At 44.7% G+C, this 26,627-nt stretch overlaps 1 protein-coding gene across 1 annotated transcript in view; it reads left to right on the top strand.

Moving 5' to 3' along the window:
* The first annotated feature begins 615 nt into the window (after nucleotides 1–615).
* The window catches only part of LOC115114712 (integrin alpha-6-like), a 29,845-nt gene continuing 3,833 nt past the window's right edge, over nucleotides 616–26,627 (top strand). Inside the window, exons 1-17 of the mRNA XM_029643182.2 lie at nucleotides 616–959; nucleotides 14,435–14,556; nucleotides 14,683–14,762; nucleotides 14,848–15,109; nucleotides 15,892–16,023; nucleotides 16,916–17,129; nucleotides 19,966–20,159; nucleotides 23,189–23,411; nucleotides 23,526–23,615; nucleotides 23,710–23,771; nucleotides 24,240–24,409; nucleotides 25,143–25,280; nucleotides 25,436–25,551; nucleotides 25,636–25,795; nucleotides 26,118–26,201; nucleotides 26,338–26,417; nucleotides 26,507–26,584. Of these exons, the coding sequence (XP_029499042.1) occupies nucleotides 778–959; nucleotides 14,435–14,556; nucleotides 14,683–14,762; nucleotides 14,848–15,109; nucleotides 15,892–16,023; nucleotides 16,916–17,129; nucleotides 19,966–20,159; nucleotides 23,189–23,411; nucleotides 23,526–23,615; nucleotides 23,710–23,771; nucleotides 24,240–24,409; nucleotides 25,143–25,280; nucleotides 25,436–25,551; nucleotides 25,636–25,795; nucleotides 26,118–26,201; nucleotides 26,338–26,417; nucleotides 26,507–26,584 (2,387 nt within the window). The 5' untranslated portion in view covers nucleotides 616–777. The remainder of the gene's footprint in view (nucleotides 960–14,434; nucleotides 14,557–14,682; nucleotides 14,763–14,847; nucleotides 15,110–15,891; nucleotides 16,024–16,915; nucleotides 17,130–19,965; nucleotides 20,160–23,188; nucleotides 23,412–23,525; nucleotides 23,616–23,709; nucleotides 23,772–24,239; nucleotides 24,410–25,142; nucleotides 25,281–25,435; nucleotides 25,552–25,635; nucleotides 25,796–26,117; nucleotides 26,202–26,337; nucleotides 26,418–26,506; nucleotides 26,585–26,627) is intronic.

Here is a 26,627-nt window from a genome sequence, read left to right as displayed (position 1 = left end):
ATTGGGCTATTTATCAGTATATCTTGACAACAGGAAGTAGCGACAGCATCATTGTCAAGTTTCAACTTTGATTTTCAAGTTTTAGGAATGGAAATGAAGTTAACAGTAATTAACAATGCTATTGTACTTAATCAGGTCAAAACTGCTGAATGAGTCCAAAAACGTGCTGTGATTGATTGATTTAGATGATTTACAGAAATCACCGAAACGGATTTGTCCTGCCTATTGTTAGTGATCATAGTTTGTCAGTGTCAAAGTAGCCTGTCATTTCGATCATGTGTACGGTAAAAAAAAAGTTATGTTAAATGATGTAGAATTGCATGAAATACCTTTATAAAAGGTCACATTTTTCCCAAACCCTTACTACTAAAACATTTCCCCATGTGTAGCAACTTCTACTCTACTCTATGCCACTATGAAATGTCATGATATGCATACAATGCTCTATTATAAAGGTGGAAAAAATTAGCGATTGTGTTCTTTTACTTCTGAGCCCCCTAGGTCACCTCCCTATTTACAAATTAAGCACTGACAACACCTGAGGTAAGGGAACAGAGGAGGGACAGAGAGGTAGAGGGAGAGTGGGGGTGTAGGAGGGGCGCGGCACAAGCTTCCAGTGGGCAACATCCTACCCAAAACCCAGAGTGAGCAAAGCATGCTACATTCAGACATCACTTAACTGGAGCGTGAGTTATACCACAGATCAACTGGTGGAGTTACCGGGAGACATAACAGTGTTTATTTTCAATCACACAGAAATAAACTCTCCTTGCTGCCATGGGGGATAGATGGATACAATTCCTCTCATCTCTATCGCTTCTCTTTCTCCTGGAATGGACGCAAATATCATCTTTCAACCTGGACACAGAAAACGTCCTGATAAAGAATGGAGAGCCCGGGAGTCTTTTCGGCTTCTCTCTCGCCATGCACCGGCAGTTAGATCCGGTGGATAAGATCATGTAAGTATCCTTACTTTAAAAATAAATGTCAAAAATATATTTAGATTTGTTTTCTTTTGTTTTCCATTCCAGCTGTGGAACCAAATGTTTACCAGGTTACTGCTACTGCAGTCTACTTCACAGGCTCGCAGGTTCATTGCAAAAGTTTCTTGTCTCAACCTCATTCTTACTTTTAGTCAGGAAATATTTGAATGAGTTCACTCTAATTTAGTTGTCTAAATGTAGTTGAAGTTTCAGACTGGCATGTTTGTCTTACCGGTTCATTATTGGTGGGTTTTCACTGCCCTTTGCAGGTTGGTGCCTGTCCGCGAGCCCCTCCAATCTTACTGCAGTTCATGACTTAAAGGTAGACTCAGCAATATGACGTAGATGCAGAAAGTAAACAGAATAGTGGGTCAATTTCCGCAACAACTAAGGGCTTTGAAGTGGGAGGCTCAACTTGTCTGCTGTTTTGGTGCCCTGATGAAGACAGCTTGTCTGTCGAAAAGTTGGTTATTTGGTTATTGCATCTGAGCTCCTATAGTGTGCGGCTCTCCTTTTCTTTTCCAGGTGTTCTAGTCCGCTAGGCAGCACCTCGCTATAAGAAGTGTGCGTTTCATTCGCCTTCAGATTGGTGCCCTGGCTACCATGCTGAAAACAGCGTGAAGCGAACCTGTGCTCATGTGCAGATACTATGTGTGATTTTGTGAGAGGGAAGTCTTGCATCTCACTCAACATAATATATCCTGGGCTGCTGCTTATTTTTAATTTTATTTAAGAACAAATTGTTATTTACAATGACCGCCTACCTCAGCCAAACCCTAACGACGCTGGGCCAATTGTGCGCTGCACTATGGGACTCCCAATCACAGCCGGTTGTGATACAGCCTGGAATCGAACCAGGGCCTGTAGTAATGCCTCTAGCACTGAGATGCAGTGCCTTAGACTGCTGCGCCACTCGGAAGCCAACGTCATGGCAATGTCATTTGGTGAAGTCTACCTTCACAACTAAAAAGTTACCTGATTCCAAAACGACATATTCCTCTGCTCTACAGAGATTTATAAACTGGGGGGTTCGAGCCCTGAATGATGATTGGCTGACAGCCATGGTATATCAGACCGAATACCGCGGGTTTGACTAAATCTGCTCTAATTACGTTGGTAACCAGTTTATAATAGCAATAAGGCACCTCGGGGGTTTGTGATAATGGTGATATCACAAATGTTGCTTCGTGCTTAAGAACAGCCCTTAGCCGTGGTATTTTGACCATATAAAACAAACGCTTGGAACGTATTGCTTAATTCTACTAGCTCTGGATACAAATGGCCCTTTGGGAGTTTCATTTAGCCACAGATCAGGGTAATTTATTTATGGAGGTACTCAACATCATATTATTATTTTTGTCTCTTCCTGTGCACCATATGCTGTGTTTCTTCATTCCTCAAAGTAGAGTAAAGTGAACCTGTAGATACAGAGCTTGCCGTTGTCATTTGGGTCACATAAGGTAGGCTAAGGCAGCCTGGCCTCAGAGCCATACATACCATGCTTAAGTATTTCTGAGCACCTCCAAGACATATGATGCAGTACTTACTAATGGTCTAGTTACTTTAGACAGAAATTAAATTAGACAGGTTGGTCGGGGAGGATGGCTGGGGACAGCTGTAGTATTTTAGATAAGCCTACCCTTAACCCTTATTCTAAACTTAACCCAATTCACCTAGCTTGATGTGAAAGACCACTTCTTTTAGCCCAGTAAAAGACTCAGTGTGTGTGTGTGTGTGTGTGTGTGTGTGTGTGTGTGTGTGTGTGTGTGTGTGTGTGTGTGTGTGTGTGTGTGTGTGTGTGTGTGTGTGTGTGTGTGTGTGTGTGTGTGTGTGTGTGTGTGTGTGTGTGTGTGTGTGTGTGTGAGAGGGAGAAATACAAGTTGTGGTAACATTAATCTTGTGCCTAATTGAACCCTGCTCCTTCAGTTAGCACAGTAGGAATGACTAGGCTGTTAACTATTCACTTAGGATCAGCTGTCTGACCCATTCAATACCATAATGTTATCCATGACTTATGGACAAAGCGGACATAGCGTCATTGGAATGAATAAAGCGTCATTGGAATGAATTTGCCTTTAGAATATATTCTCCCCTTTTAACTAGGCCTGGAATGTTATAAGTCAGGTCTGTAACTTTCTGTAATGATGAGCATTCTTAGTTCTGAACTGAACTGGACTGAACGAACTCAATCACACAATTTGCTCCAGTTTTAGACTGTCTATATTTGAGGCAAGTGGTCATCAGCCCTGTGAACATTCAGGCGGTAGAGACAAAAACATGGTTTCATACTCAGGCTTACAGGGGATTCCCTCAATGAGTTCTCATGTAGAAAACATGACTTCAGTTTATACAGTTATCATATATGGAAGTTGAACTTCATCTAACCACAAGTACACACACACACACACACACACACACACACACACACACACACACACACACACACACACACACACACACACACACACACACACACACACAAACACACACACACACACACACACACACACACACACACACACACACACACACACACACACACACACACACACACACACACACACACACACACACACACACACACACACCAGCCACCTTTCGTTTCCTGGTCCAATGCACTAACCGCTAGGCTACCTGCTGCCCTATGGTGTTTCCAGAGGCTACACTTCTTAGTTGCCTGACTCAGTAGATCAGTATTGCAGAAATTACTGTCTGTCCTGCTGGGGGTGTGCTTTTTTCAATATTTTATTTATTGAACCTTTATTTAACTAGGCAAGTCAGTTGGGGTGTGTGTTCCCTGGAAGTGTTTCCTGCATCCAGGGTGTGTGTGAAATGTGAGTCATACACCTGTGCCACGCCCGACAGGCACGCCAAGATCTGCCAACCTGACTCATTTACAATCCCATGCCCTACAGGTGTGTGTTTGCGTAAGTGTGTTTTAGATACCTGCAGACAAGGGAGGGAGCTTGCAAGGTGTGTGTGTCTCAGGTACATGCTGACGTGTGAGGGATCTGGAGCGCATGTGTATATGTTGCGTTCCAAAGTCTGTCAGAACTGCAGAGAGTTGGCTGTGCTCTATGTATGAGAGAGAGAGATAGAGAGAGGAACTGAAAGAGTTACTGAAAGAATGAGAGTTACTGAAAGAATGAGAGAGAGTTACTGAAACAATGAGAGAGAGAGAGTTACTGAAACAATGAGAGAGAGAGAGTTACTGAAAGAATGAGAGAGAGAGAGAGAGAGTTACTGAAATAACGAGAGAGAGAGAGTTACTGAAAGAATGAGAGAGAGAGAGAGAGTTACTGAAATAACGAGAGAGAGAGAGTTACTGAAAGAACGAGAGAGTTACTGAAAGAATGAGAGAGAGTTACTGAAAGAATGAGAGAGAGACAGAGTTATTGAAAGAATGAGAGAGAGAGTGTTACTGAAAGAATGAGAGAGAGAGTTACTGAAATAATGAGAGAGATGGATAGAGAGAGTTACTAAAATAATGAGAGAGAGAGAGAGTTACTGAAAGAACGAGAGAGTTACTGAAAGAATGAGAGAGAGTTACTGAAAGAATGAGAGAGTTACTGAAAGAATGAGAGATGGAGAGAGAGTTACTGAAAGAACGAGAGAATTACTGAAAGAATGAGAGTTACTGAAAGAATGAGAGTTACTGAAAGAATGAGAGTTACTGAAATAATGAGAGAGAGAGAGAGAGTTACTGAAAGAACGAGAGAGTTACTGAAAGAATGAGAGAGAGTTACTGAAACAATGAGAGAGAGAGAGTTACTGAAAGAATGAGAGATGGAGAGAGTTACTAAAATAATGACAGAGAGAGAGAGAGTTACTGAAAGAACGAGAGAGAGAGAGTTACTGAAAGAATGAGAGAGAGAGAGAGAGAGAGAGAGAGAGAGAGAGAGAGAGTTACGGAAAGAACAAGAGAGAGTTACTGAAAGAACGAGAGAATTACTGAAAGAATGAGAGAGAGAGAGTTACTGAAAGAATGAGAGAGAGAGAGAGAGAGAGAGTTACGGAAAGAACAAGAGTTACTGAAAGAACGAGAGAGAGAGTTACTGAAAGAACGAGAGAGAGTTACTGAAAGAATGAGAGAGTTACTGAAAGAACGAGAGAGTTACTGAAAGAACGAGAGTTACTGAAAGAATGAGAGAGAGTTACTGAAAGAATGAGAGAGAGGGGGGGGTGAGTGAAAGCATATGACAAAGAGACTGAGAGATTGTGTGTGTGTGTGTGTGTGTGTGTGTGTGTGTGTGTGTGTGTGTGTGTGTGTGTGTGTGTGTGTGTGTGTGTGTGTGTGTGTGTGTGTGTGTGTGTGTGTGTGTGTGTGTGTGTGTGTGTGTGTGTGTGTGTGTGTGTGTGAGAGAGATAATCTATTCCACCATGTTCTACAGACAGAGGTCTAGTGTGTAGAGCTGTGAGGTTCCTATGTCCAGCACTCTTTGATCTCTCAGATGCTAGATACTGTAGATAGGTTTTAGCAGTAGGGTTAGAGTTCAAAGGTTAGTTCAGAGTCATGGCGCTCTGTAAGTTTACTATGATAAACACACACCTTCTACCCCAACCACACCTCTCCCTGCCTCTGCCCCTCCTTCTCTCCTGCAGGCTGCTCCTGGTTAGCCAACATCAAACCCAAGAGGGATGTCTGAAGGAATGCTACGGACATAAATAACCTTTACAACTGCGCACCAAACACACAGTCAGTCAGTCGCCCATACGCAGAACTGGGTTGTTTAAACTAGGTACCAAACACACAGTCAGTCAGTCGCCCATACGCAGAACTGGGTTGTTTAAACTAGGTACCAAACGGAAGAAAAGGGACTGAAACATTGAGAGAATACCTGTACTTGTCCAATAAGAAAGACTTGTTTTATTATTTGATGCACATTGTTATTCATTATGTGTGCAGTAATGAATGTAACTCTGGGTTCATATCAGTCCTGACAACAGACCATAGAGTTGGAGCATAGAGAACTTGGCACTAAGAAGGCATCGTTCAGGATTTCTGGGTTCTGTGAAGTGTTCTGGAATCTAGTTAGAACTGTTGATGTTTATCCCTTGTTGCTTAATAACAAGCTGTGGTGGTGCAGAAAGGCAGTGAGCTGTTTATCAGTAGAATACACACTCCCTGTCTCCATCATACACTCCCTGTCTCCATCATACACTCCCTGTCTCCATCACACACTCCCTGTCTCCATCACACACTCCCTGTCTCCATCACACACTCCCTGTCTCCATCACACACTCCCTGTCTCCATCACACACTCCCTGTCTCCATCATACACTCCCTGTCTCCATCACACACTCCCTGTCTCCATCACACACTCCCTGTCTCCATCACACACTCCCTGTCTCCATCATACACTCCCTGTCTCCATCACACACTCCCTGTCTCCATCATACACTCCCTGTCTCCATCACACACTCCCTGTCTCCATCACACACACCCTGTCTCCATCATACACTCCCTGTCTCCATCACACACTCCCTGTCTCCATCACACACTCCCTGTCTCCATCACACACTCCCTGTCTCCATCACACACACCCTGTCTCCATCACACACTCCCTGTCTCCATCACACACACCCTGTCTCCATCACACACACCCTGTCTCCATCACACACTCCCTGTCTCCATCACACACTCCCTGTCTCCATCACACACTCCCTGTCTCCATCATACACTCCCTGTCTCCATCACACACTCCCTGTCTCCATCACACACACCCTGTCTCCATCACACACTCCCTGTCTCCATCACACACACCCTGTCTCCATCACACACTCCCTGTCTCCATCACACACTCCCTGTCTCCATCACACACTCCCTGTCTCCATCACACACTCCCTGTCTCCATCACACACTCCCTGTCTCCATCACACACTCCCTGTCTCCATCATACACTCCCTGTCTCCATCACACACTCCCTGTCTCCATCACACACTCCCTGTCTCCATCACACACTCCCTGTCTCCATCATACACTCCCTGTCTCCATCACACACTCCCTGTCTCCATCATACACTCCCTGTCTCCATCACACACTCCCTGTCTCCATCACACACACCCTGTCTCCATCATACACTCCCTGTCTCCATCACACACTCCCTGTCTCCATCATACACTCCCTGTCTCCATCACACACACCCTGTCTCCATCACACACTCCCTGTCTCCATCACACACACCCTGTCTCCATCACACACTCCCTGTCTCCATCACACACTCCCTGTCTCCATCACACACTCCCCTGTCTCCATCACACACTCCTGTCTCCATCACACACACCCTGTCTCCATCACACACTCCCTGTCTCCATCACACACACCCTGTCTCCATCACACACTCCCTGTCTCCATCACACACTCCCTGTCTCCATCACACACTCCCTGTCTCCATCACACACACCCTGTCTCAATCACACACTCCCTGTCTCCATCACACACTCCCTGTCTCCATCACACACACCCTGTCTCCATCACACACTCCCTGTCTCCATCACACACACCCTGTCTCCATCACACACACCCTGTCTCCATCACACACACCCTGTCTCCATCACACACTCCCTGTCTCCCTCTCTCTCACTCCCTGTTTCCCTCTCTCACTCCCTGTCTCCTTCTCACAGTCCCTGTCTCCTTCTCACACTCCCTGTCTCCCCCTCTCTCACTCCCTGTTTCCCTCTCTCACTCCCTCTCTCCTTCTCACACTCCCTGTCTCCCTCTCACACTCCCTGTCTCCATCACACACACCCTGGCTCCATCACACACTCCCTGTCTCCATCACACACTCCCTGTCTCCATCACACACTCCCTGTCTCCATCACACACTCCCTGTCTCCATCACACACACCCTGTCTCCATCACACACTCCCTGTCTCCATCACACACTCCCTGTCTCCATCACACACTCCCTGTCTCCATCACACACTCCCTGTCTCCATCACACACTCCCTGTCTCCATCACACACACCCCTGTCTCCATCACACACTCCCTGTCTCCATCACACACTCCCTGTCTCCATCACACACTCCCTGTCTCCATCACACACTCCCTGTCTTCATCACCCACTCCCTGTCTCCATCACACACTCCCTGTCTCCATCACACACTCCCTGTCTCCATCACACACTCCCTGTCTCCCTCTGACACTCCCTGTCTCCCTCTGACACTCCCTGTCTCCATCACACACTCCCTGTCTTCATCACACACTCCCTGTCTCCATCACACACTCCCTGTCACCATCACACACACCCTGTCTCCATCACACACTCCCTGTCTCCCTCTCTCACTCCCTGTCTCCATCACACACTCCCTGTCTCCCTCTCTCACTCCCTGTCTCCATCACACACTCCCTGTCTCCATCACACACTCCCTGTCTCCCTCTCTCACTCCCTGTCTCCATCACACACTCCCTGTCTCCCTCTCTCACTCCCTGTCTCCATCACACACACCCTGTCTCCATCACACACTCCCTGTCTCCATCACACACACCCTGTCTCCATCACACACTCCCTGTCTTCCTCTCACACTCCCTGTCTCCGTCTGACACTCCCTGTCTCCCTCTGACACTCCCTGTCTCCATCACACACTCTCTGTCTCCCTCTCACACTCCCTGTCTCCCTCTGACACTCCCTGTCTCCCTCTGACACTCCCTGTCTCCATCACACACTCCCTGTCTCCCTCTCTCACTCCCTGTCTCCATCACACACTCCCTGTCTCCATCACACACTCCCTGTCTCCCTCTCTCACTCCCTGTCTCCTTCTCACACTCCCTGTCTCCCTCTCTCTCACTCCCTGTTTCCCTCTCTCACTCCCTGTCTCCTTCTCACAGTCCCTGTCTCCTTCTCACACTCCCTGTCTCCCCCTCTCTCACTCCCTGTTTCCCTCTCTCACTCCCTGTCTCCTTCTCACACTCCCTGTCTCCCTCTCACACTCCCTGTCTCCATCACACACACCTGGCTCCATCACACACTCCCTGTCTCCATCACACACTCCCTGTCTCCATCACACACTCCCTGTCTCCATCACACACACCCTGTCTCCATCACACACTCCCTGTCTCCATCACACACTCCCTGTCTCCATCACACACTCCCTGTCTCCATCACACACTCCCTGTCTCCATCACACACCCCCTGTCTCCATCACACACTCCCTGTCTCCATCACACACACCCCTGTCTCCATCACACACTCCCTGTCTCCATCACACACTCCCTGTCTCCATCACACACTCCCTGTCTCCATCACACACTCCCTGTCTCCATCACACACTCCCTGTCTCCATCACACACACCCTGTCTCCTTCTCACACTCCCTGTCTCCCTCTCTCTCACTCCCTGTTTCCCTCTCTCACTCCCTGTCTCCTTCTCACAGTCCCTGTCTCCTTCTCACACTCCCTGTCTCCCCCTCTCTCACTCCCTGTTTCCCTCTCTCACTCCCTGTCTCCTTCTCACACTCCCTGTCTCCCTCTCACACTCCCTGTCTCCATCACACACACCCTGGCTCCATCACACACTCCCTGTCTCCATCACACACTCCCTGTCTCCATCACACACTCCCTGTCTCCATCACACACAGCCTGTCTCCATCACACACTCCCTGTCTCCATCACACACTCCCTGTCTCCATCACACACTCCCTGTCTCCATCACACACTCCCTGTCTCCATCACACACCCCCTGTCTCCATCACACACTCCCTGTCTCCATCACACACACCCCTGTCTCCATCACACACTCCCTGTCTCCATCACACACTCCCTGTCTCCATCACACACTCCCTGTCTCCATCACACACTCCCTGTCTTCATCACACACTCCCTGTCTCCATCACACACTCCCTGTCTCCATCACACACTCCCTGTCTCCATCACACACTCCCTGTCTCCCTCTGACACTCCCTGTCTCCCTCTGACACTCCCTGTCTCCATCACACACTCCCTGTCTCCATCACACACTCCCTGTCTTCATCACACACTCCCTGTCTCCATCACACACTCCCTGTCACCATCACACACACCCTGTCTCCATCACACACTCCCTGTCTCCCTCTGACACTCCCTGTCTCCCTCTGACACTCCCTGTCTCCATCACACACTCCCTGTCTCCATCACACACTCCCTATCTCCCTCTCTCACTCCCTGTCTCCATCACACACTCCCTGTCTCCCTCTCTCACTCCCTGTCTCCATCACACACTCCCTGTCTCCATCACACACTCCCTGTCTCCCTCTCTCACCCCCTGTCTCCTTCTCACACTCCCTGTCTCCCTCTCTCTCACTCCCTGTTTCCCTCTCTCACTCCCTGTCTCCTTCTCACACTCCCTGTCTCCCTCTCACACTCCCTGTCTCCCTCTCTCACTCCCTGTCTCCATCACACACTCCCTGTCTCCATCACACACTCCCTGTCTCCCTCTCTCACTCCCTGTCTCCTTCTCACACTCCCTGTCTCCCTCTCTCTTACTCCCTGTTTCCCTCTCTCACTCCCTGTCTCCTTCTCACACTCCCTGTTTCCCTCTCTCACTCTCCATGTCTCCCTCTCACACTCCCTGTGTTTTACTTACCAGTGGCAGGCTACTGGGTAATGGGCAACACACGCTTTACATTGCACAGAGGTAAATGAACAATTGAGACCATGTACAAATACAATATTGTTTCATATACTTTTACTGCATTTACTGTGTAACTAGTTATGTACTCTATGCAGTTATACAGTATCAGCATAATGTACGGTTTTGGTGGTTCCTGTTGACTGTCTCTTTAATGTTACTGGACCTCCGTAGTCTAAGGAGAAGGTACAAGTTTCTGCTATCCACTGATTCAGGATCAGATATTTTCTCATCTCCTAATGTTTTATGTTTTAAGGAGGGTTTTCTGATCATAGACTGCAGTAGGGGCATGACTAAGGGATACCTCTTCTTTCTGCCTATTCTCCTGACTGTTAATGTATGTTCACGTGCGTGTGTCAGTGGAGGCTGCTGAGGGGAGGACATAATAATGTCTGGAACAGAGAGAATGGAATGGCATCAAACACCTGGAAACCTTGTGTTTTAATGTATTTGATACCATTCCACTGATTCCACTCCAGCCACTACCACGAGCCCCGTCCTCCCCAGTTAAGGGCATCAACCTCCTGTGGCGTGTACATGTATGTATGGCAGGGGGCAACACAAAGGATCCTCATTGTTCTGAGATCAGTGTGAAAGCAGTCATTTGATTACCTGGGCTGAGGTAATCACCCAGGCACAGACATACTCCCACACAGACACACACCCTGACTAGTTGTGTAAAGCTGTTCAGTTGAGGTTTGGCCACATTAGATTTTCTTTTAGACTATTCAGCGAAATGTCCCCCAAAAATATAAGAAATGAGGTGGTGTAACAGAACCTTTATACTAAATTAACACTAATTAATCAGCATGTGAACTTTACTAAAGGAGCACCATTGTGAGAAGTGTCAGAGCGATGCTCCATGTCCTCCAGACCCAAAATGCACCTACCCAACACTTTTTGCATTATGCAAAATTTGGTGATGCAGAAACGAGAGACCTTTTTATGAAAATCTGGGAATATTTGGCCTTGTAAATATTTCTGGTTGATCTCAGGGAATGTAAATATTTCTGGTTGATCTCAGGGAATGTAAATATTTCTGGTTGATCTCAGGGAATGTAAATATTTCTGGTTGATCTCAGGGAATGTAAATATTTCTGGTTGATCTCAGGGAATGTAAATATTTCTGGTTGATCTCAGGGAATGTAAATATTTCTGGTTGATCTCAGGGAATGTAAATATTTCTGGTTGATCTCAGGGAATGTAAATATTTCTGGTTGATCTCAGGGAATGTAAATATTTCTGGTTGATCTCAGGGAATGTAAATATTTCTAGTTGATCTCAGGGAATGTAAATATTTCTGGTTGATCTCAGGGAATGTAAATATTTCTGGTTGATCTCAGGGAATGTAAATATTTCTAGTTGATCTCAGGGAATGTAAATATTTCTGGTTGATCTCAGGGAATGTAAATATTTCTGGTTGATCTCAGGGAATGTAAATATTTCTGGTTGATCTCAGGGAATGTAAATATTTCTAGTTGATCTCAGGGAATGTAAATATTTCTGGTTGATCTCAGGGAATGTAAATATTTCTGGTTGATCTCAGGGAATGTAAATATTTCTGGTTGATCTCAGGGAATGTAAATATTTCTGGTTGATCTCAGGGAATGTAAATATTTCTAGTTGATCTCAGGGAATGTAAATATTTCTGGTTGATCTCAGGGAATGTAAATATTTCTAGTTGATCTCAGGGAATGTAAATATTTCTGGTTGATCTCAGGAATGTAAATATTTCTGGTTGATCTCAGGGAATGTAAATATTTCTGGTTGATCTCAGGGAATGTAAATATTTCTGGTTGATCTCAGGGAATGTAAATATTTCTAGTTGATCTCAGGGAATGTAAATATTTCTGGTTGATCTCAGGGAATGTAAATATTTCTGGTTGATCTCAGGGAATGTAAATATTTCTGGTTGATCTCAGGGAATGTAAATATTTCTAGTTGATCTCAGGGAATGTAAATATTTCTGGTTGATCTCAGGGAATGTAAATATTTCTGGTTGATCTCAGGGAATGTAAATATTTCTGGTTGATCTCAGGGAATGTAAATATTTCTGGTTGATCTCAGGGAATGTAAATATTTCTAGTTGATCTCAGGGAATGTAAATATTTCTGGTTGATCTCAGGGAATGTAAATATTTCTAGTTGATCTCAGGGAATGTAAATATTTCTGGTTGATCTCAGGGAATGTAAATATTTCTGGTTGATCTCAGGGAATGTAAATATTTCTGGTTGATCTCAGGGAATGTAAATATTTCTGGTTGATCTCAGGGAATGTAAATATTTCTAGTTGATCTCAGGGAATGTAAATATTTCTGGTTGATCTCAGGGAATGTAAATATTTCTGGTTGATCTCAGGGAATGTAAATATTTCTGGTTGATCTCAGGGAATGTAAATATTTCTAGTTGATCTCAGGGAATGTAAATATTTCTGGTTGATCTCAGGGAATGTAAATATTTATGGTTGATCTCAGGGAATGTAAATATTTCTGGTTGATCTCAGGGAATGTAAATATTTATGGTTGATCTCAGGGAATGTAAAACACTCAGGAAGGAAAACTGTTAAAACAGTTTGAGTAAAGTAGCAGCAAATACGTTGAATGAGCAACTGATAAACATAGAAGCTTCACAAGTTTGACGAAATGACCTAATGTCTTATATCTTCATCCGAACGAGACATTCCACTGCACCTATCTGGTGATATTAACAAATAAAACATGCAAACACACTTTCTGTAAGTAGGTAGGCATAATATCCTCTTCAAGTTAAACTGGAACAAAGACTATGGATATTCTGACAAGATAAATGTCTCTCTGCCCTATCAATGTACCCTGTGCTACATATGGCTATAGTGGACCGATAACACAGGACTAGCAAAGGCCCAGTGCACTACTTTTGTGAAAAGATAACATTTTCAGACAAAAAAATGTTTTGCCCATGCTACATACGGCTATATCAGTCCATTAATACAGGACTAGTAAAAACGCCTTCACACTACCTTTTGTAAAAATAAAAAAAAAGAATAAATAACGAGATAAAAAATATGTTTATTACTATAAAAACATTTATTCAGATTTTTCAGCGGGTGTGTCCTCTAGTCTGTGGTTCCAAAAAAATAAACCGCGCGCGCGTGTGTGTGTGTGTGTGTGCATGAAGGGAGGGAGGGGAGTGGAGATGGCTGTTGATAGGCTGGTCCTCATTGAGAGGACTGTTGATAGGCTGGTCGTCATTGAGAGGACTGTTGATAGGCTGGTCCTCATTGAGAGGACTGTTGATAGGCTGGTCCTCATTGAGAGGACTGTTGATAGGCTGGTCCTCATTGAGAGGACTGTTGATAGGCTGGTCCTCATTGAGAGGACTGTTGATAGGCTGGTCCTCATTGAGAGGACTGTTGATAGGCTGGTCGTCATTGAGAGGACTGTTGATAGGCTGGTCCTCATTGAGAGGACTGTTGATAGGCTGGTCCTCATTGAGAGGACTGTTGATAGGCTGGTCCTCATTGAGAGGACTGTTGATAGGCTGGTCCTCATTGAGAGGACTGTTGATAGGCTGGTCCTCATTGAGAGGACTATTGAAAGGCTGGTCCTCATTGAGAGGACTATTGAAAGGCTGGTCCTCATTGAGAGGACTGTTGATAGGCTGGTCCTCATTAAGAGGACTATTGAAAGGCTGGTCCTCATTGAGAGGACTATTGAAAGGCTGGTCCTCATTGAGAGGACTGTTGATAGGCTGGTCCTCATTGAGAGGACTATTGAAAGGCTGGTCCTCATTGAGTGTGTGTCTGTGTGTCTCATGTGTGCGTGTTTGTTTCCTGTATTCTAACATGGCATTGTGGTGTTTGTTACAGGTTGCTTGTTGGTGCTCCGAGGGCCAAAGCTCTGGGAGGTCAGAAGTCAAAGGTCACAGGAGGACTCTACAACTGTGACACCACTTCCTCCAGCTGTAACCGCGTGGAGCTTGACAACAATGGTGAGCTCACCTCTGAACACATGAACACACACTTATTTTCTGTCTTCATCTGTCTACACAGATCCTTCCAAGGAAATCGTCTGTTGGCAGAATCATTAAGATTTGATGATGGTTTTGTGTGTGTAGAGAACCTGAAAGCTGAGAGCAAGGAGAACCAGTGGATGGGTGTAACAGTGAACAGCCAGGGACCAGGAGGAAAGATTGTGGTAAGTGTGTGTGCACTTTCAAACTGATTGGCCATTGACTTGACTGACAGCTCCATTAACCAATCCCTCTCCTCTCTCTCTCCAGACGTGTGCCCACCGCTACCAGCTGCGTCTGTTTGTGAACACGCCCCAGGAATCTCGTGACATCACAGGAAGGTGTTACGTGCTGAGCCAGGACCTGACAATCAATGCCCGGTCTGATGAGGATGGAGGGAACTGGAGGTTCTGTGAGGGGCGGGCACGCGGGCATGAGAGGTTTGGCTCATGCCAACAGGGTCTGTCTGCCACCTTCACTAGGGACTATGAATACCTAGTGTTTGGAGCTCCTGGAGCATATGACTGGAAAGGTAGGGGTGTGGCGTGTGAGTGAGTATTCCTGGATTCAAAACCCTAGACAAGATCAGATAGCTTTCAGGGTTTCAAGTTGTATTTGTCACATGCACAAGTAAAATGAAATGCTTAACTTGCAAGGCCTACCCAACAATGCAGTATTCACAGGCATGTCACCTGTGATACAAGTCAGTATTGTGTCTGAGGACGTTGGGAGATGATGTGGAAACCGGCCACTAGGGTCAACAGTGAGCACTGTTACCTTCAAGTAGAGGTAGGGTTAGGGGTCAGGGTAAGGTTAGGGGATAAGGTCAGGGTTATGTCTGGGTCAGGTGTTAGAGGTAGGGTTAGGGTGAGGGTCAGAGGTTAGGGTTAGGCAGATTAGCATAGTCCGCATGGGCCCTTCCTCTCTTAATCATGCTCAAATGTATTAACCACAGTGACCTCTGCTGGAAGCAAAACCACAATGATAAAATGTAGAATTTTGATTAGGGTCACATCAACATGTACGTTACTTTTGAACTTTTATTGTATTTATCACGTGTTATTTATTTATTGTGTGTTATTTATTTATTGTGTGTTATTTATTTATTGTGTGTTATTTATTTATTGTGTGTTATTTATTTATCAAACGCTTTTCCATTTATTATACGCTTGTGTTGAGATTTTTGTCCTCATCTTCTCATCTCCATCCCCCCTTTCTTCACTTTCCTATCCCTCATCCTCATCCTCCTCTCATTTATTCTTCTCATTTTCCCTCCCTCCCTCCCTCCCTCCCTCCCTCCCTCCCTCCTACCAGGTATGGTGAGAGTAGAGCATAAGAACAGCACTCTGTTGGAGATGCGTTCGTATAAAGATGGGCCCTATGAGGTGGGCGATGAGAACCAGTTAAACCCAGACCTGGTCCCTGTGCCCCCTAACAGCTACCTGGGTAGGTACCCCATCCCTCATCCCTCTCTGGCTCCCTCCTCTCCCCCCTCAATGTGTGCTCTTCATGACCAGTGTGTCCAGCTCCAGTGTGAACCGTTTGTGTACAAGTCACTTCCTTCCCAGGTTGCTATGGAGACTGATGTGACAGCCAATAGCTACGTAGAATTGTAAGACTACCTGCGTGATGACATCATGCTCTCCAGAGCCAATCATTTAAATCCGTGCCCTAGTCGTCATCATGCACAGTGGAACATTGCGCTCGTCATGAGCATCGACCTGAGATAGGTGTGGTGCAGATAACCAGAGCTATAACTCACATCCACTTCCAACCAACTGGGCATGAATAGGTATAGATATATGATGGAGAAATCAGTGAACCTGTACAGGGCCTAGCTTTGGCCGATCCGAATGCAACATATTGGTGTCATCAGTGGTGTTGGGAATGGGTTGGTGTGATGCCAAGTCCAGGTGCTGTTTGTTAGTGTTTCTGTTTGGTTTGGTCCCTTCATGTTGTGTCATGCACGTTCAGCACAACATTATTATAACATTACCTTTTACTGCCTGTCCATATACATCTACAGTCAGCCACTGGCTGCGTTTACACAGGCAGCCCAATTCTGCTATGTTCTTCATAAATTCATCTTTTGACCAATCAGATCAGCTCTGAAGAAGAGCTGATGTGAAAAGTTCTGATGTGAAAGACAAAACTAGTGGAAAAAAGATCAGAATCGGGCTGCTTGTGTAAACTCAGTCAGTGTTCCATCCATATCTGTGACCGTGCAGTGCATCAAACATTTAGTATGGCACCATCTCACCTGAAACATGTCTGTATTTATGTGGACATACATTGACTGACGGATTGATTGATTGGTGAATTACCTCTCTCCTATCAGGCTTTTCTTTGGACTCAGGGAAGGCCATCACTAAGAAGGGTCAGCTGACAGTGGTTGCAGGCGCTCCGAGAGCCCATCACAGCGGAGAAGTGGTGTTGCTAAAGAAGGAGTCCGATGAGTCCTCCATGCTGTCACCAGAGTACATCCTGGAAGGGGAGGGGTTAGCCTCATCGTTCGGCTACGACCTCACTGTGGTGGATCTCACTGGAGACGGGTATGAGAAGACAAGACCTCCAGGGCCGGCGTAATGGGCGGGGCTTAGGGGACCTGGTCCGCCCTACTGTACCTCCTTGCCTGTCCAAATAACATATTGATCATTTATATGACCGAGACTCATGCCGACAGAAAGAAGCTTTAATCTCAGATAAAGCATCCGAGCGAGCGAAACTGCACCCATCTGTCTCAGTATGTGTAGAAGAGTATGGCATGTCATACTATTTCTGACTAGACAGAATCAGATACATGGGCTACATATAGTAACACAGAGGGGCGCTGTTTTGCTCACTCTGATGCTTTCTCCGGTGAGAGAGTTTCAGCAGAGAGGAAGAGGTGAAGTGAGAGGGCTCACTCTCGCCAAAATCTGTCCAGAATAAGTCCAATGCGTTCCTATCGGTATAATATGCAGACCCAAATTTGTCGCCTGCCTTCCCGCCTTTGGGACAACAACTCCCATTGTTAGGGCGGAAACATGAGCATCTTGTTATTATATACAGATCTTTGGTTTCAGACTCTTGCGAATTTAAAAGGAAAGTTGGCAGGGTACACAGTGCACTGTTAGGTTAATGGCTTCCCCTAAAGTAAATTGATTTATATAATTACTACGGTCTAAGTAAAAACATTCAAAATACTTCACCAGAGAGCATGACTTAGCCGCAGAGGCTCAGTAGCTTGTTTTTAATAATACCTGTGGATTGTTTCAAATCACAAGTGTGTAAGGCTAAGCTTATTTGGGAATCCCGCTATTTGGGCATTGTGAATAGCAATATACCTAGCCGATCGAGTTGTGAAAAGCATCTCAAATCTGTGGTAGATAATGTGTCTTGAGCATAATCAAAACATTTGCAACGAGGAGGAGAGGGGTGTGTGGCGAAGATATGGCGCGTCTGTCAAGGTGTGTGTAACTGGTGGCATGGAAGTCAAACGCAGGAGAGAAGAACTTGGTAAATAGCCGGAGACGTTTAATGTACATAACTGCCGGCATACAAAAGTAACAAAACACCCGTATCGCACCAGTCACATAAAGCACACGTACTTACAATAAACAATTCCCGACAAGGACATGTGGGAAACAGAGGGAACATATACAACATGTAATAAGGGAATTGAAACCCGACAACCAGACAAAACAAATGGAACATGAAACGTCGACCGCCGAACACCGCCCAAACAAGGAGAGGAACCGACTTCAGCAGAAGTCGTGACAGCGTCTCTCTCCAGAATGCACTCAGCTGTCTCCCGCCAATTCTTGAGCATTCATTGTTTCATTGTGTGAATTGTTTTCCCTTTGATTGCTTATTTCATATACTTTCCCCATTACATATGTCACCAGTAGGCCTAGTAAATGTACCGTTAATTCCCCGATCATTTGGTTACATGAATTTCTGTTAATGCACATATTAATTACAGTCATTTACTGTTTTCATTCTTGGAGTGTTGTTTGCAAAGTTCACAACCTGCAACACTTCTGAGAAACAAGTTAAAACCTCTTAGGGATAGCGGGCACTATTTTCAAGTCCGGATGAAAAGTGTGCCCAAAGTAAACTGCCTGTTACTCAGGCCCAGAAGATTTGGATATAAAACGCTCTGAAGTGTCTAAAACTGTTAGAATAATGTCTGTGAGTATAACAGAACTGATTTGGCAGGCGAAACCCTGAGCACAATCCATCCAGGGAATTATTTTGTGTGTGTTTTCTATTGGTTTTCTTTGGGAATCCTTTTATAAGGGCCCTGGTTACAGTTCCCATGGCTTCCACTACATGTCAACGGTCTTTAGAAATTGGTTGATGTTTTTCTTTTGAGGAATGAAGAAGTACGGCTGTTCTTTTTGAGTGTCACTCTGAAGGGCTCAAGTCTTTTGTTGCGCGTACACAGGAGATTGCTCCGTGGTATTTTTCTTCGGTATTGAAAACAGATGATCCTGTCTTAAATTGTATCGATTATTTACATTTTAGGATACCTAAGGTTGGATTATAAATGTTGTTTGAAATATTTGGACCAAGTTTACAGGTAACTTATTTGTAGTCATGTTGGGCGAGTTGGAACCGGTGTATTTCTGAATAAACGCACCAAATAAATTGACATTTTGGAGATATAAAGAAGGAATTTATCGAACAAAACGACCATGCACAATTGGTGGCTGACTAAATACTTTTTTGCCCCACTGTAGGTGGATGCAGTGGATTGAGACTTTAGACTCTAAGAGGATTTATAGGCCTACTGCTGCATTGGCCTATACTGTAGGCTATCTCTGAGTATTATGCGCTCATTTCTTGAGCTGTCCATATGGCAGACTCTGGTGCTTTCGGCCTTAGCTTAACTGAACGACTCTTTATCATTTTACTGTTCCACGAAAATTAGCATATAAAAATAATCACAACTGTCACGCAGATCGATGGAAAGGGTAGAAGAAATTGTAAGCTTCCCCAAACTTGAAACGTGAGCTGCCTATGGTCTTTACTATTACACCCATTAAATAGTTGCAAATAGGAGGTCCTGTGAAAAAACATGCCTATGGAAATCAAATGTCTGTCTTCTCAAATGTTTCTCCCTTCATCAATAAGGCAAATCTATACACTGCACTTCCCCTGTCCATCTATCCATCAAATACAGAATATCATGGTCAGTTTCTCTCTCTCCACAGTGGAGAGTATCATGGCTTCTTTCTCTCCACAGTGAGGGATATCACGGGTTCTCTCTCTCCACAGTAAGGGATATTGTGGCTTGAGCCTCTCAGATGATCTTTGAGATGAGACAATTAGTTCCTTGTTGAGACAACATATTTCTCCATTTCTCTAAGTCATCTCTCTCTCTCTGTCTCTCTCTTGCTCTAGGTGGCAGGATATCGTGGTGGGAGCCCCTCAGTTCTTTGAGAAGGATGGAAAGGTGGGCGGAGCTATTTATGCCTATATTAACAAGGGCGGAGTCTGGAGTAAGCTCACACCCACCAGGATAGACGGACCTCAGGACTCCATGTTCGGACTGGCTGTAGAAAACCTGGGAGATCTCAACCTGGACGGTTATCAGGGTGAGGGGGGTATGCATAGCGGTGGGAGGTAGGGTTGCTGGGGGTGGTGCAGCACCCCCTGTTAAATTTAAATAATTTTGCCAAAATGATTTCAATCTGAACAGATATATATCAAATCATTCAAAAAACTCCACCGAAGAGCATTATTTCAAAGAAATAGCTGTGGATGAAGTTTTATCACACGCACTTACAGTCTGGAAGGCCACAAACTGGGCATCAGACAGGTCAAATATAGAACAGCTTGTTGTTGCCATAGATATAATCCCTAGTAGATTTTGGAACCTCTTACACTGCCACCTTGACTGTTAAACTCACAGGTACACTAACATTGGCTGCAGTCCTGACTTGAATTGGAACTGCCATCTATGTATTATATTTCTATGGTTGGTTGCGGCTGTCAGTTTGCCTTTCATAAATTTCAAAATACAATCGTGAGAAAAACATGGGCCTACCGTTTTGAAAGCAAATGCCTACTGCTGAAAAGAGAAGACTAATATTTCCGTAGAAGCTAACCATTTTTTTATTTTGAGCAATTCTGAGTGAAGAGCAGCTTATCTTGAGATATTGGCACAAGTGCATCGGCTATCACCGGTGAGTAGCCTATGCTGACTTCATCTTCAACATTCGGTGAGTCAGGGTCACTGGAAAGTTTATTTTGTAGCCTACTGTAGCCCATACTATACACACTATACACTATATATCAGGGTTAGTGTTAGGAACGTTTGGCACCGGACAAATGACTGGCAAGACTTTCATTCATCAGACATTTGAGAAATGTACCTGTCATCCATATGTGTTGGCTGCATAACCCATCAGGGTGTCCACCCACACAGCCAGCGCCATCAATAAACCAGGGATGTGATCAGGGTGTCCACCCACACAGCCAGCGCCATCAATAAACCAGGGATGTGATCAGGGTGTCCACCCACACAGCCAGCGCCATCAATAAACCAGGGATGTGATCAGGGTGTCCACCCACACAGCCAGCGCCATCAATAAACCAGGGATGTGATCAGGGTGTCCACCCACACAACCAGCGCCATCAATAAACCAGGGATGTGATCAGGGTGTCCACCCACACAGCCAGAGCCATCAATAAACCAGGGATGTGATCAGGGTGTCCACCCACACAGCCAGTGCCATCAAAAAACCAGGGATGCTGGCCAAATCATCCACATTACATCCTTACAAGCAGCCTAGAACACATTTTTAAAACACTATTCGTTGTGTTTCGATGTGTAGCATAACCAAACAACACCAACATGCATTTCTTTAGCTTTGCCAGATACAGATGGCTACTGCGTCTGCTATACAGATATAGGCGTACAGAAGGAGGCTAATTCATTATCTTTCGATCATAATAACTTTTTCATAAAGATAAGCATTATATTGTTAGATTATGGAAGTAACTCTGGTAGGCCGGAAACATTCTTCCTCACCTTAAATGAATGTCAATACCTTGTTTATAGGGAAAATAAAAGCAGGGTATTATATCTCAGCAAACACAACATTAGTTTACAGTTGGAATTTAATTTGGCCCAACAAAATGAAAGAGAATGAAACAAAACACTTGTGAACTGCTTTAAACATAGACAGGCTAGTACCTACTTAACCCTACAAATTACAACAATAATTTCAAACTTCAAACCCATCTCAAACTAAATGTCGAGCACACAGATATAGTCATACAGAAGGAGGCTAAAGGAGGATTATTCGCAATTTTTTAAATCAGATTAAAAAAAAAAGAAATCTAAGTATTATATTGTTAGATCATAAGAGTAACCCTGGTGGGCCTAAAACATTCTTCCTCACCTCAAGTTCAACAGTCGAAGTGAGTTGCCGTCATACGCCTGCAGTATAACAGGCTAATAACCACACCAAACCTTCACCAAAGCTTCTAACTATATTAACAAGAAAGGCTAGAGCATACCATACCCAAATGACAGAAATAGACTAATGATATTTATATTACAAAAGGCCTATCTTAAACTAAGTAAGAAAACACAGAACGAACTTCCTTTAGCCAAATCTCAACAGAATGAAACAAAACACGTTTTGAATATTTAAATAACTGGTTTAGATTAATGAATAGGCCTACAATAATAACAATAATATATAATAATAATAATAATAATATACAATAATAATAATAATAATAAAACAAATTATTATAAATTGCATCCTACCTGAAAAGCGAGTTGCACAGTAGCCTACATTTGGCCATTTGAGTGTTTAAAAAGAATAATTTGCTAATGTCTTCAATCATGTATATGAAGTAGAACTGCATGAAATGTGTTTCTAAAAGGCCCCTTTTCCAGACCCTGTTAAAACATGTTCCTCATATGTGCAAATCCTAAAAATTCAGCTATGTGTGTGTGTGTCTACATATGTCTGTCTCTGTCTATGTGTGTGTGTCTACATATGTCTGTCTCTGCCTATGTGTGTGTGTCTACATATGTCTGTCTTTGTCTATGTGTGTGTGTCTACATATGTCTGTCTCTGCCTATGTGTGTGTGTCTACATATGTCTGTCTTTGTCTATGTGTGTGTGTCTACATATGTCTGTCTCTGCCTATGTGTGTGTGTCTACATATGTCTGTCTCTGCCTATGTGTGTGTGTCTACATATGCCTGTCTCTGCCTATGTGTGTGTGTCTACATATGTCTGTCTCTGCCTATGTGTGTGTGTCTACATATGTCTGTCTCTGCCTATGTGTGTGTGTCTACATATGTCTGTCTCTGCCTATGTGTGTGTGTCTACATATGTCTGTCTCTGCCTATGTGTGTGTGTCTACATATGTCTGTCTCTGCCTATGTGTGTGTGTCTACATATGTCTGTCTCTGCCTATGTGTGTGTGTCTACATATGTCTGTCTTTGCCTATGTGTGTGTGTCTACATATGTCTGTCTCTGCCTATGTGTGTGTGTCTACATATGTCTGTCTTTGCCTATGTGTGTGTGTCTACATATGTCTGTCTCTGCCTATGTGTGTGCATGTAGACAGTGTGTAATCCTGACTCTCTCTCTGTCAGACATTGCTGTGGGAGCACCATATGATGACAGTGGGTCAGGGAAGGTGTTCATCTACCACGGCTCAGCTCAGGGCATCAACATCAAACCGGCACAGGTGTTGTCAGGGGTGCCATCGAAGACGAGGTTGTTCGGTTATTCTCTAGCTGGTAACATGGACCTGGACAGGAACTCCTACCCTGACCTGGCCGTAGGGTCCCTCTCCGACTCTGTGTTTGTCTACCGGTAACCATGGCAATTAGTCATCTACCCTACAATGTTTTGTTATACTTTTTTTGGGGCCACTTTCTTGACCTTTAAACAAACATTTGACACTGTGACCCTGTGATGTTACTCCAGAGCTCGGCCAGTCATCAATATCCAGAAGGTTGTCAAGACAATGCCAAAGGAGATAGATCTAACTAAGAAGAACTGTGGAAACAACATTTGGTAAGTTTGCTGTGTGGGTGCTGTTCATCTGCATATGGAAAAGTATAAACCATTTAAACCATATTCATAAATACTCATGACTTTGTGTTCCCAGCTTGGAGGTAGAGGCCTGTTTCTCCTACACAGCCAACCCCAAATCCTACAACCCCAAACTGAGTAAGACAACACCTCTTGTGTTATGATTTCAAAATAAATAATTCAATGGCCTATTAATGCTTTAGATCAGTATACAATAGTAACTGTCCCTCTCTTTCTCTACCTTTCTCTCTTCTCACTTCCCCCTCTCTCTCTTTTGCTCTCTCCCTTTCTCTCTCTCCCTCTCTGTCTCTCCCTCTGTCTCTTTCTCTCTCGCTCTGTCTCTTTCTCTCTCTCTCTCTCTCTCTCTCTGTCTCTCCCTCTCTGTCTCTGTCTCTCTCGCTCTGTCTCTTTCTCTCTCTCTCTCTCTCTCTGTCTCTCCCTCTCTCTCTCTCTCTCTCTCTCTCTCTCTCTCTCTCTCTCTCCCTCTCTGTCTCTCTGTCTCTCCCTCTTTGTCTCTTTCTCTCCCTCTCTGTCTCTCCCTCACTGTCTCTTTCTCTCTCCCTCACTGTCTCTCTCCCTCTCTCCCTCTCTCTCTCCCCTCCACAGCGGTGGCATATTCCTTTGAAGCGGATGCGGAGCGTAGGAAGAAGGGTCTTCCACCCAGAGTGACCTTCTCCACACGTTCCAGCGAGGACCATGACTACGAGTCCACTGGTGTTCTCACCCTCAGTGCACAGGGGAAGAAGGAGTGTATCACTGCCAAACTCACTCTACAGGTACTGCATCACAACTCTCGAAACTAGTGACTGTTAACAAACAGTCTTTCACCAGCCTTGTAGGTGAAATGTGGACAAGTCTCCTCTAGCCTTTGTCAGTAGTATGTCATCACCATGCAGTGGTGTAAAGTACTTAAGTAAAATTACTAAAGTACTACTTAAGTCGTTTTTTGGGGGGTGTATCTGTACTTTACTTTACTATTTATATTTTTGCCAACTTTGACTTTTACTTCACTACATTCCTGAAGAAAATGATGTACTTTTTACTCCATACATTTTCCCTGACACTCAAAAGTACTTGTTACATTTTGACAGGAAAATGGTCTAATTCAAACATTTATCAAGAGAACATCCCTGGTCATCCCTACTGCCTTTGATCTGGCAGACTCACTGAACACAAATGCTTAGTTTATAAATTATGTCTGAGTGTTGGACTGTTCCCCTGCTATCCGTCAATAAAAAAAAACGAGAAATGATTTATATTTTAACTTTAATTTTTGAAACTTTAGTACATTTTAGCAATTCCAGTTACTTTTGATACTTAAGTATATTTAAAAACCAAATACTTTTATACTTTTACTCAAGTAGTATTTTACTGGGTGACTTTCACTTTTACTTGAGTCATTTTCTATTAAGGAATCTTTACTTGTACTCAAGTATGACAATTGAGTACTTTTTCCTACACTGTTACCATGTATATCTGATCTGTACTCTGTGTGTCTGTCATCAACAGGATAACATTAAGGACAAGCTTAGGGGAATCCCCATTGAGGTTGCTGTGGAGATACAGAACTCCAAAAGGAAGAGAAGAGCCCTCCCAGGGCTCACGCCCATCCTCGACTCCAACCAGCCTATCACGGCCAGTGCTGAGGTATCCAATAACAACCGTAACACAGTCTCCTATTAGGCAGCTTTGGGTCACCTACTGTATGTGACAGAGATATACAACTTTTGCCTGCTCAAAGCCTGTTCCCTCTGTATTAGTATGAGTTTGTGTGATTGGCATGTTGTTCCCTGTGTGTGTAGGTGAGTTTCCTGAAGGAAGGATGTGGCAGTGATAATTTGTGTCAGAGTAATTTACAGCTTCAGCACCGCTTCTGCTACAGAGAACCCAACAAGGACATATTCCATCTACTACCTATGTGAGTAGAACACATTAACCTGTCACCAGCCATCACCTTGGTGAATGTAATCAATGCTGACATATTCTGCTGGTGTCCTTGCAGGGAGAATGGGGTGCCAGTGGTCTCCCTTAGCGACCAGAAGGACATCGCCCTAGAGATCACAGTGACCAATAAGAATGGAGATGATGCTCATGAGGCAGCATTGGTTGCCTCCTTCCCTTCCTCTCTCTCCTACTCCGCCTCCTACTCTGCACCCAAGGCAGTGAGTTACCCCCTCTCTCTCTCTCTCTCTCTCTCTCTCTCTCTCTCTCTCTCTCTCTCTCTCTCTCTCTCTCTCTCTCTTTCTCTCTCACTCTCGCTCTCTCTCGCTCTCTCTCCACCTTCCGCTCTGTATCCAACGCAGTGAGTTACCCCTCTCTCTCTCTCTCTCTCTCTTTCTCTCTCTTTCTCTCTCTTTCTCTCTCTCGCTCTCTCTCCACCTTCCGCTCTGTATCCAACGCAGTGAGTTACCTCTCTCTCCCCTTTCCCTCTTCCATCTTTTAGACTGGTAGTGAATTGTGATTGGCTGTTGTTGTTGATTGCAGGACAGGCAGGTGTCCTGTGTGGCCAATAAGAATGGCTCTCAGGCAGACTGTGAGCTGGGGAACCCCTTCAAGCGAGACTCAGAGGTGAGAGACGCCATCAGCTAATCATGATCACTAGCTATGTGTTTTTGTGTGTGTGTGTGTGTGTGTGTGTGTGTGTGTGTGTGTGTGTGTGTGTGTGTGTGTGTGTGCGCGCTAACATATCACTCTGTGTGTTTAGGTAACGTTCTACATAATCCTGAGTACAGCAGGCATCTCTCTGAACACCACAGAGCTGGAGATAGACCTGAAGCTGGAGACGTGAGTGGGGTACACACTCCTCTGTCATGTCTATAATGAAATAGATATGGATTTGACCAACAGTGCTGATTTGATCTCTGACCTTTCAGGACAAGTGACCAGCAGAAGGTGGGCAGAGTCAAGGCCAAGGCCAAAGTGGTGATCGAGCTGCAGCTGTCCCTCACAGGGTAAAATATGATTTGCCAGCTGCTCACTTTAATGTGCTTTACA

This window comes from Oncorhynchus nerka, linkage group LG9b, assembly GCF_034236695.1.
Source record: "Oncorhynchus nerka isolate Pitt River linkage group LG9b, Oner_Uvic_2.0, whole genome shotgun sequence".
NCBI lineage: Eukaryota > Metazoa > Chordata > Actinopteri > Salmoniformes > Salmonidae > Oncorhynchus > Oncorhynchus nerka.
Note: the sequence above shows the minus strand (reverse complement) of the source record. Positions and strands in the feature narration are given on the sequence as shown.